Here is a 12,423-nt window from a genome sequence, read left to right on the forward strand (position 1 = left end):
CTGCCTAACAGGATCTTTAAGTCTCTTTGCAGCTCTAACATGAGATGATTTTTTAATTGAGATCATTTTTAGTTCCTGTTAGTTGGACTGTATGGGATTTTTCAGAATAAAACTATTAAACTCAGCCTCTGAAAAGCATCCTTGTAGAATGGTGATCAATACTCTGGTTTTTCTTCAGATGGTATAAATCTTTCACCTTTTACTCATATAATGGTGCACACTTTAGATTTGCCTTCTTAAGTATTTCTAAGAAGAAACGAGAAAAAAATCAAGAACCATATAAAACCAGTTAATTAAGTGGCAATTTTCCAATTCTCAATCTTTTTTTTTTTTTTTTTTTTTTGAGACACAGTCTCACTGTCGCCCAGGCTGGAGTGCAGTGGCGTATCTCGGCTCACTGTAACCTCTGCCTCCTGGGTTCAAATGATTCTCCTGCCTCAGCCCCACAAGTGACTGGGATTAACAAGCACATGACACCATGCCCCCAGTTAATTTTTGGGTTTATAGTAGAGACGGGGAGTCATCATGCAGGCTGGTCTAGAACTCCTGACCTCAAGCGATTCACCCAAGTCGGCCTCCCAGAGTGCTGGGACTACAGGTGTCACCAAATCCTTCATACTCAATGTTTCAAATGCTTCCAATTAACACCCATGTTACATTTTGAAAAAAGGTTACATATAAATATGTAAAGGTATTTCCTGTGTTTTACATGTTTATATATATTACACACATGTGCACACATATATAAACATGGTATCTACATCTTCATGTCACATTTACTTGTATGTATGGAATCACACTTAACTTTGGCCAGAAAACAGTGCTGTCTGGGGAATATCAAGTTTTACTTTAAATAATTCTATGCTTTTGAATTTTTTTCAATAAATGTATGAAGTATTTTTAATTTTTTAAAGGTTTCCCAACATAAGAATCATGATTCTTAAGCATTCCTTAAAAAGGCATCTGAAATTCCAGTCTAAAATGATGGGAAATCATGCGTGCAGCATTGACAGACAGCATTATCTTAAGGTACCAAGAATTCTCCCTATTCCACACCCTCTCTCTATCCCTCAACCCTCAAAAAGCGTTGTGAAGAAAACGTTTCAGTGATCTCCTTACCATATTACCCATCACCACTGCCACCAGCTGCCCCCAACTCATAGACTCACATGGCTTTAGTGCTCCCAGGGCTTAGGTTCCTTTTTTTGTTTTTGTTTGTTTTTGAGTAGGAGTCTTGCTGTGTTGCCCAGGCTGGAGTGCAGTGGTGTGATCTCAGCTCACTGCAACCTCCACCTCCTGGGTTCAAGCAATTCTCCGGCCTCAGCCTCCTGAGTAGCTGGGATCACAATCACAAGTGCGTGCCACCACACCCGGCTAATTTTTGTATTTTTAGTAGAGACGCGGTTTCACCATGTTGGCCAGGCCGGTCTTGAACTCCTGACCTCAAGTGATCCACCCACCTTGGCCTCCTGAAGTGCTGGGATTAGAGGAATGAGCCACCACGCCTGGCTTTAGGTTCCTTTTTAAGTACTGAGGCATTCAATAAAACATAGACATGCACATATATGTCATATTTAATTCTGAGGCACAGGCTGAGTATCCCTTATCCAAAATGCTTAGGAACAGAAGTGTTTTAGATTTCAGATTTTGAAATATTTAATATTTGCCTTAGATACTTACTAGCTGAGCATCCCTAATTCAAAATTCTGGAATCCAAAATGCTCCAGTGAGCATTTCCTTTGATTGTTATGGTGCTCAAAAAGTTTCAGATTTTGGAGCACCTCATTTTCAGATTAGGGATATTAAACCTTTATGACAAAATAAGGCCAGGTGTAGTGGCTCACGCCTATGATCCCAATGCTTTGGGAGGCCGTGATAGGCAGATCACTTGAGGTTAGGAGTTCGAGACCAGCCTGGCCAAAGTTGTATAACCCCGTCTCTACTAAAAACACGCACAAAAAATTAGCCAGGTGTGGTGGCAGGTGCCTGTAATCCTAGCTTCTTGAGAGGCTGAGGCAGGAGAATCACTTGAACCTGGGAGGCAGAGGTTGCAGTGAGGTCAAGATCTCACCAGTGAACTCCAGTGTACTCCAGCCTGGGCAACAGAGCGACACTCCGTCTCAAAAACAGAAAATAGTTTATAATCTTCCAAATACAGAATATTTTTTTAAAAATAAGGGACGAAAGATCAATTATTCAAATTATGGAAATCTGAGAACTTCCTACACTCACTGAGTCAATATTGATTTAAGTCATTCAAGTGACTTGGTATCTGTAGTCACTGTACTAACAGTAGATATCTGAAGAATGACTCGGGAAAAGTTTAGCTGGCAAAAGCCCCTTGACACTTGTATTCTACAGTATACATAGTTTCCTCTTACAGGAATAAGTATACAAAGCTTTAAGGTGGTAGATTTTGTCCCCATCTCACCCTTTTTATGTATTTATTTATTTATTTATTTAGAGACAGAGTCTCACTACACTGGAGTGCAGTGGTGCAATCTCAGCTCACTGCAACCTCCACTTCGTGGGCTCAAGCAATCCTTCCATCTCAGCCTCCCAAATAGCTGGGACTACAGGTGGGTGCCACCACACTTGGCTAATTTTTTACAATTTTTGTAGCGACGAGGTCTCACTATACTGCCTAGGCTGGTCTTGAACTCCTGAGCTCAAGTAATCCTCCTGCCTCAGCCTCCCAAAGTGGTGGGATTACAGGCGTGAACCACTGTGCCCAGCCTTTGTCGCCCTATTTTAATGATTAGTTAGAAAGATAAACTATAGACACTAACCAACCATTCTGAGTCCTCAAAACTACTGGTAAGAACATCTCAAAAAATTTAAAATGCAGGAACCACTCCTCATCCAAATCAACAAAATTTCTAGTTAGACAATCCAATTCTTTTTTTTACTACAAAAGAACATATTTATTTATTCATCCATCCATCCATCCATCCATCCATCCATCCATCCATCCATCCATTTTTTTTTTTAACGAATAGGGGTGTTGATATGTTGCCTCGCCTATTCACAGGCACGATCCCACTACTCATCAGCACAGGAGTTTTGACCTGCTCTGGTTCTGGTCTGGGCCAGTTCACCCCTCCTTAGGCAGCCTGGACCACACTGATGTCAAACTTAGTGTGGATACCAAATTGGCTTAGTACACTACAGTCCAGAATGCCCAGACTCAAGCAATCCTTGAGGCAAGTGCCACTATCCCCAGGCACAAGGGCATTTAATTAGCAAGCACGTATCAACCATTTCAACTTATGTATAAAACATTTACAATTTATAAAATATGAATTCGTTAACACCAAAATTACTGAACACAGGAAATGGCAAATAGCTCTGTATGAAACTATTTCTTTGTTTATAGTTACCTTACTTGTCAAATGTTTCCACATAAAGTCTAGAAAAGCAATATTAACTGAACAGATGTTAAACATGATGTATAACTGTACCAACCAAATGTAACAACCAATGAAATGCTCCAAATGAACTACCAATGTTCTATGAAACAGTGATGTTAGCCATGTGACAGTGGATGAAACATCACAAATCAATCAACCCACAATAAACAAACAAAACTCCCCAAGCAAATAAAAATTCTACTATCTTAAAAGAGCAAAATTGACTTCAAGTCATTTATACTATTTAAAAGGTAAAAATGTCCGTGATGTAATTTGAAGCCATTATCCACTTGTGTCAGTAATATATTTTTTCTAATTTTTCTAAGACAATAGGATAAAAACGGTCAAGGTACGAAAACCAGTTTCATCTTTCAACAATTTGTAAACAATAATATTCATTGTATGGGCATATTTCTGCAAACTTTTTTCTAAATGTTAAGAACGTACTCAATTTCTAACATCAGTCACATAAAGGAAAAGCTAAACAATATACTTGGAATATATGATTCTTGTCACAGGATTTTCTTTCTTACAGTATATAGGACCTAAAATTTCATATGCTAAAATAATTTTTTTCCACATGCAGTCCAGTAATTATTTACATTTTATTTAAGTATCTAGTCAAAAAGTCCAATTTTAATAGTACAGAGTGGAGAGACAGCCAAAAGTCACTACCCAGAGGAAGGCTGGTAAAAATAATCCCCATTTGGCCCCCAATACTTCACCCTTCAAATGCCCTGAGAAAAGTTATCACTCACGAGTGGTTCTAGTGACTCAAATCAGAATCTCCTGCTCAAGTGTATTTACTAAAAAGATATTTTTTTAAACAGGATTTGTGATCAAAACACAAGCAATTAACATAACACTTACGGTTAGCTTACCGATAAAAATAAACCCAGAATCGGTAGCAGAGACAAAGAAAATTATGATGTTGCCTGCTCAGCGTTTCACAGGCAATTAGCCATTAGACATGGCCATGTGGTCTCTGCTCAAATCAGGCAAACCATACTATTCTCAATAGTAGCAACTGTGTTAAAATAAAGATCTAACTGGCAGGGATGCACTGTCTCCAAAGGATTTCAGACAAATGTGGAAATACAACAAGGGCCAAATATTAAGGCATGTTACACTTAACTTCTCCAGATCTCAGTAACCTCATGTGAATTAAAGAGGATATTAAATAAGTCATTTACTAAATATAGGGAACTCAGTTAGACATCATCATCCACCCTCTTTCATGCCCAATGCTTACTACTATTTATAAATGTATTTAAAATGTGTTTCTTAAACTTATTATTTATCAAAAGCAGATGAAACACAGTAATACATCACAATGTACTACAAAATACCTAGGGCCTAGATTTGTTGTCCTCTTCTTTACAGTAATAAACAGTATAAAAGATTTTTAGGACTGCCAAAAACTTGGAAAAAACTAAAGAATTCACCCCAGTGGGGTCTGAGTTGGAACAAGAGGACATACAATTATTAACATCCACATGACAAGTATTATAATTTTTGTCATGGTCACCAAAGAAACAAGTTTCCTTACTCATCTTAAGAAGAATCTGTTACCTTCTCAAATGAAAACTCTTTTTTTTTTTTTTTTGAGATGGAGTCTCGCTCTGTCACCCCAGGATGGAGTGCAGTGGCGAGATCTCAGCTCACTGCAAGCTCCGCCTCCCGGGTTTACGCCATTCTCCTGCCTCAGCCTCCGGAGTAGCTGGGACTACAGGCGCCCGCCACCTCACCCAGCTCATTTTTTGTATTTTTCAGTAGAGACGGGGTTTCACCGTGTTAGCCAGGATGGTCTCGATCTCCTGACCTCGTGATCCGCCCGTCTCGGCCTCCCAGGTGCTGGGATTACAGACTTGAGCCACCGCGCCCAGCCTCAAATGAATACTCTTTACAGTCTCTTCTGAATTATGAAAGAAGATACATATTAATTCTATACCTAAAATAAACTGACTTTTTGAGAGGACATTATTTTGACTAGCCTCCTGCACTACACCCCAGCAGACCAGTCCAAATTAAAATGGAGTCACTCATGCAAAGTAAAGCAAGTAAATCCCCAAACAAACCAGTTTTTCCTGAAAACAGGAGATTCGCAGCAACCAATCAGAAAGAGAGTGGCCTACCTGAATCAGCACAATAAGTTCCTACTGATTTGACCCTTACAAGAAAAGTAAAATGCAATAACCCAGTGTTAACAAATTCACTTTTTAAACAATTGTTATTTCCTTGTTCCCACCTTATAAAAACCAACTGTTCTGTCTTGCCCAGTGGAACATTCATTCTATTTTAAAGAATGAGGTGTTGCTCGGTTCTAGAATCACAAATAGAAGCCAATGTAATCATGTTTAAATGTGTTGTGATTTTGTCTTTTGACAATACTATACTTTTTTTCTTTTTTTGGTGAGACGGAAATTTACTCTTGTTGCCCAGGCTGGAGTGCAATGGCGCGATCTCGGCTCACCACATCCTCCACCTCCCAGGTTCAAGCGATTCTCCTGCCTCAGCCTCCCGAGTAGCTGGGATTACAGGCATGTGCCACCATGCCCGGCTAATTTTGTATTTTTAGTAGAGACAGGGTTTCACCGTGTTGCCCAGGCTGATCTCGAACTCCTGACCTCAGGTGATTTGCCTACCTTGGCCTCCCAAAGTGCTGGGATTACAGGCATGAGCCACTGCGCCCGGCCGACAATACTATACATTTTTATCTAGATTTTTGAAAACTTAACTGTTCTTTAATTTGCCAAATGAGGTATAATTTATATCCTATCAGCGTTTTCTGCTAATCACAGGACATTTGATAAACCACTGTGTAATACAAAATATAAATCAAATTAAAAACAAATTAACTAAAAGAAAATAAAACATTTGTGTCTTAAGAAGAAAAAACATAAGTCAATGGATAAAAGAAATCCTGTTTCTTGTGTTACTATGGTTTGTTGCTTCCTGTTACACCCCCCCAAAAAAATCTACTTTTAAAACTGATTTATGTTCATAATATGAAATTTTAAAAATACAGAGAAGCTCAAGAAAATAAAAAATTATCAGTAATACTAACATCTGAAGATAATCACTCTTTGTCAATCTTTAAATATTACATACCTGGCTTTTTCCTTTCAACATCAAAAGATTAGTTACTTTGCCAAATGGTAGACCTAATGATATGATCTCTGCTTCGGTGACATCACATGGAATTTTTCGAAGATGGAGAACACGGGAAGGCGAACAGGGAGGTCTATCTCGTTTAAATTTCTTGCTGTCATTCCCATTAGCTAAAAAACATAAGATTCTTTTTTAAATTACTGAAACTAATTTGGGTTGACATACTACCTTAATCATATTGTCACATTTAATCTTAAATGAGTTTTGGGTTTTGAACTTCAGGGAAACATGGGGCTGATGGGGGTAGGTGGAAAAGGAGAGTAGAAAACAAAACCAACTACCTTTTAATAAACGGGTGCTTTTGGTTTTTCACAGTGGGTATTAAATTTTTTAAAACTGAAGTCTGATTTTTAATTGAAGGAAAAATATAAGGGTAAATGAATTATGTTATTTCAAATACCTCTAAATACTCAACTTTTTCTTATGAATAGAGAACACTATTTATGATGTCTTTAATGTATTTTAAGGACATTTTTCTAATTTATTCTACTGCTGAATAAATAAATTAGAACAATAAAATTTCAGGAAAGACTATGATAAAAATCTGGTATTTATCACATCCTAAGGAGATATGGATTTGAGCTGTATATTTATTAAAATAAAGTTTATTTCTTAGGTGTTAATAGTCTTTATTTTTTAGAAGCTAAATTGTGGTTTCCTATGATAATCTTACTCCTTATTATATAACAATAATTCTTAACGTAAGTACCACCTTGCTGAAAATGCAAATTTCCAACCCCACCCAGACCTACTGAAGCAGAAGCTCCAGGAGTGGAACCCAGTGACCTACTTTAACAAGCCCTCCAGGAGATTCTATTTACTCTGAAGTTGGAGAATTACTGCTGTAAAGTAAAAAAATTCATTAAGCTAAATGTATTTAAATCCTATTGTTTCCATACTGAGAATAACTAGAATTGACAAGCCTGTGAGCAACACTTATGTTTATGCAGGTAAGATTCAGAAAGGTTTTTCTTCCAGAAACAGAACCAAAAGACTAAATACAAATTACTTAAAAGCTAAAAGTTTCATTGCAATGTTGTTTGATCACTAAATACCCTATTTGCCACTACTCGGAGAAAAATATCATCTTTCCAAATGCCTAAAAATACCGTTTCTCTAAACAATAATTAAACTTTACAATCAAATGTCTGTGATCCTAAACAAATTTCATGAGGACCAAATAAAAATTAATATAGCCATATTTCATATCCATCTATATCTGTGGCACAGAACTCAACTTGTTTACAACTAGATAGGTTGACTTAATACCCAAACTAGCACTTGTTCCCAAATTCTCTATGTTCATGAATGCAAGCAGCACCCTCCCCAGACCTAAAAGACTAACAATACCTAGAGGCCCATACAGGTCTATGTACCTTTATATAGCAAATGCCTATGTCAGATTATGGAAAATAACTGGCACACAAATGTTTATTGGATTAATTAATCTGGAAGGCAAGAGATTCTATCTGCTCGTCTCCCTTATCAATTACCAATAAATACTGATTTTCTCTCCAAAATGACTACTGATTATATTCTTTCATTTCCACTCTCAAAGTCACCAACCTCACCCTGATCTTGCCCCCACTTCAGCTCTCCCCTCCTCTAATTTCACTCCCCTGCTTCCCATATTCTGGGGATCCAGTATCATATCAATGTTAACTAAAATAGTGTATCGGGCCCGGCACAGTAATTCACGCCTGTAATCCCAGCACTTTGGGAGGCTGAGGCGGGCTGATCACCTGCAGTCAGGAGTTCGAGACCAGCCTGGGCAACAGGGCAAGACCCCCATCTCTTAAAAAAAAAAAAAAAAATACAAAAATTAGCAGGATGTGCTGGCGTACGCCTGTAATCCAGGTACTTGGGAGGCTGAGGCAGGAGAGTCACTTGAACTCGGGAGGAGGAGGCTGCAGTGAGCCAAGATTGCACCACTTGCACTCCAGCCTGAAACCCTGTCTCAAAATAACATAACGTAAGGTAACGTAAGTAACATAACATAAAGTAACGTTAACGTAACATAACGTGTATCATGTCATTATTCTGCTCCAAAAACCTAAACAGGTACCAAACACCTAAAATGTCATTTCACTGATAACTTTCAAACTTTTTCACTTACATTGCCTCATTTGAGTCTCATAAATACCCAAACTAAAGTGTAAAGGTAATTTCAAAGTGTCTTACTACTCCTAGAAAAAGGTAAGTAACTTGACACTGACAATGTAAATTTACAAAGACTTACATGGACTGTGAACAATAACAAATGATAACACTGGCACTAGAGTAAAACAACAAACATCAGAGTACTGGACGGGGGTGAGAGTGGAACAGGGAATGTCTTTTTGGCACCCTCCCTGCAGGCATAGAGAGCTAAACAGTAACACTACCAAGGTGGCCTTGCTCAACCAGCACAAGGAGTTACAGGATGGGAGAAAGGGACTAGAGAAACTTTCTAAAGGCATGAGGCTCCTATCAGTTTACCCAGAATAGTCCAACAAGAATGAAAGAACATTTAAAAAGTTGTTTCTTTAATAGAGGTATTCTATGTTTGAGAAAATGTGAATACCAAACAAGTTACCTGAGCTCCCATTTATGTTGCACTTTCAAATAAAGACGTAAGATGACAAATTTTCACCAAGAAATGTGCAACTATAAATCACCACTTTAGGTTGTTAATTGTTCCATATTATAAAATACCCAGGCTACGTTAAGAGCGCGGAGCTATGAAATTAGATATCCTGTTCTGAGCAAGTTACTTAACGTTACTAAGCCTCAGATTCTACTCCTGTAAAACGGGTATAACAAGAATATTTTGAAATTTTAATTTGTTCTTTTCAATATATTTTAAATGCTCAGCACAACATCTAGTACACTGTAATCAATAATATGTCTAGCGTTTCTTAAGAAAGACAGTTTTGCTTGGAAATTATGTTCTATTTTTTCCAATCAAACCAGTAATTGTAAACGATAGCGATTTTTTGCACTTGATGTCCTTATTTGCCATAATTAAGATATTGCCCCAAATTAACTGAACATATTATTATTATATGAAATCTCAAAATCTAAGAATGACTCATTTAGGTGACTGGGAAAGGGTTATATGTAAAGATTTGATAGATAATCTGAAGATGAAGAATGTATACCATCATAAGCAATTGTATGGCCATGATTTAAAAGCCAGTAGGAAAAAAGGAAATTCAAATGTATTGGACACACAAATTTAAATAATTACTTTCTGTACAAAAGGACAGAGTACAGTTTCCAAAAATCTTTTTTTTTTTTTTTTTTTTTTTTTTTTGAGACGGAGTCTTGCTCTGTCGCCCAGGCTGGAGTGCAGTGGCTGGATCTCAGCTCACTGCAAGCTCCGCCTCCCGGGTTTACGCCATTCTCCTGCCTCAGCCTCCCGAGTAGCTGGGACTACAGGCGCCCGGGCATTCAAAATACTTTGCTTGTATAAATCGTGTTGTATTTTACTAAACTACATATTAAAAACTACAAAATGCCCACTACATATTAGTCATGCTTCCAAAGAGCTATGTGAAACAGGGTTTTTAAAAATTCATAATATTCCCACCTCAAAACTAGAAGATTCTGTCAGGAAAACTACTTGCGAAACATGGATTCATTTTTTAAAAATCAACTTTATGAGGGTTTACTTTAGATAGAATAAGACATCCACCCACATTTTAAATGCAGGGTTTGATGAGTTTTGACAAATACAATCCATATAACCACCACAAAAATCAAGACATCCCAAAAAGTTCCCTAGTAACCCTTTGCAGTTAGTCCTCCCTACCAAACTCCCAATCCCCACCCCGGGCAATCTGAACCCTACAGATCACTACAGCTTTATCACCATTCTTGAAATGAGGTACCTATTTGGGGAGAATTCACATCTTAACATTTTTTGAGTCATCTAAACCATAAACATCATGACATTTCTACATATATTTAGATCTTTTTAAGTTTCTCTCAGTAAAGTTCTGTAGTTTTCAGTGTAATGGTCTCATACATATTTTGACACCTTTATCCCTAAGTACTTCATAATTTTTAATGAACCAGTAATACTTTAAATTTTTTGTCATAATTGATAATATACAGAAACACAACTGACTTTGATATCTTGATCTTATATCCTACAGTCTTGCTAAGTTCTTTAGTATTTGTACATACACAGTTTTCTTACTCTCAAATTTATATGCTATTTATTTATTTAGAGATGGAGTCTTGCTCTGTCACCCAGGCTGGAGTGCAGTGGTGCAATTGGCTCACTGCAATCCCCACCTCCTGGGTTCAAGCAATTCTCCTGCCTCAGCTTCCCTAGCTAGGATTACAGGCGCACACCACTACGCCCAGCTAATTTTTGTATTTTTAGTAGACACGGGGTTTCACCAAGTTGGCCAGGCTAGTCTCGAACTCCTAACCTCAGGTAATGCGCCCACCTTGGCCTTCCAAAGTGCTGGGATTACAGGCATGAGTGACCGTGCCTGGCCTGCCGTATATTTATGTTATTTATTTATTTTACAGCTTTACTGAACTAGCCAGGATTTTCTGTCTGTAAAATGTTGAATAGAATCAACGAGACTGGGCATCCTTGCCTTGTTCTTGATATTAAGGGAAAGGCATTATCTTACACTATCGAGTATAATAATGCTAGCTGTAGTTTCATAACTTTATCAGGTTGAAAATGTTCCCTTCTATTCCTAGTTGGCTAACAATTTTATCACAAAAGGAGTTGAATTCTTTCAAATGCCTTCTCCAGATCTCTTAAGATGAACAGATTTTATTTTGTATTCTGTTACACTGATTTTCAAATGTAAGCACTTTGTAGAAACCCTACTTGGTCATGACACATGTACCATGATTTTTTTTCCTCACTCTTCATACATGTGTGTGTATGTATGTGTGTGTGTGTATATATATTCAATTATATATTATATATATAATTGAATGTGATTTTTTTTTAGTTTAGAGATCACTAGTTATAAGAGAGATATAACAATCATTTGAAAGATTTCAGAACTTCATTATTTCAGAAATAATGAAAGAATTATTTCCATGATGAGAGATTTCAGTGGGATGGGCAGGTTGATGTTGATGCCATTTCAGTGACGATTTATTTCAGTCTACATACTTTCCAAGAATGTCTAAATAAGAAAAAATCCTTGTTGCTAGGCACAGTGGCAAGTACCTGTAGTCTCAGCTACTGAGGAGACTGAGGTGGGGTAAGATCACTTGAGGAAGAGTCTGAGACCAGCCTGGGCAACATACCAAGACCCTGTTCTCTAATAAAAATTATTAATACATAATCTCTATCATTTAGAATTACTTTAGTGCCTCCATATTTTGGGAGTACAACTTTATCTCCAACTTTTATGCTCACTGGTTTAATCTCTCCATTCTTTCCTTCAGAGCCCAATCCAACAGCTACCAACTATTGCTTACAATACTTTTCCTTGAGATTTTTCTGGAAGCATAATGCCTATGGTTTTAGCTGTACTCTTTTCAATCAACATTCAAACCGCAGAATAAACTTATTAAATGCTTGTCTTGCCATGATTTCCACCGCTGCAGCTTGTACTCTGTTCTCACACTGCTACCACAAGGAAAAACCCGACTTTAATATCTTGCTTAACATTTTTATGTCAATATTCATGAAAGATATTAATCTGTAGTTTTCTTTAGCTGCAGCAGCGTAATACTGGCCTCCTAAGAAGTGGAAAGTGTTCCCACCTCCTTTATATTCTGCACAGTCTGTGTAGGATTAGTATTATTTACTCCTTATATGTCTGATAGACTTCATCAATAAAGCCATACAGGACCGTACTTTTCAATAACTAATATG

At 37.4% G+C, this 12,423-nt stretch overlaps 1 protein-coding gene across 1 annotated transcript in view; it reads right to left on the reverse strand.

The window, feature by feature from the left end:
• PTBP3 (polypyrimidine tract binding protein 3) overlaps positions 1–12,423 on the reverse strand; it is a 116,936-nt gene that overhangs the window by 52,114 nt on the left and 52,399 nt on the right. The window contains exon 4 of the mRNA XM_031654404.1: positions 6,522–6,691. Within this exon, the coding sequence (XP_031510264.1) occupies positions 6,522–6,691 (170 nt within the window). The remainder of the gene's footprint in view (positions 1–6,521; positions 6,692–12,423) is intronic.

The sequence above is a fragment of the Papio anubis genome, chromosome 13, assembly GCF_008728515.1.
Source record: "Papio anubis isolate 15944 chromosome 13, Panubis1.0, whole genome shotgun sequence".
Lineage (NCBI taxonomy): Eukaryota > Metazoa > Chordata > Mammalia > Primates > Cercopithecidae > Papio > Papio anubis.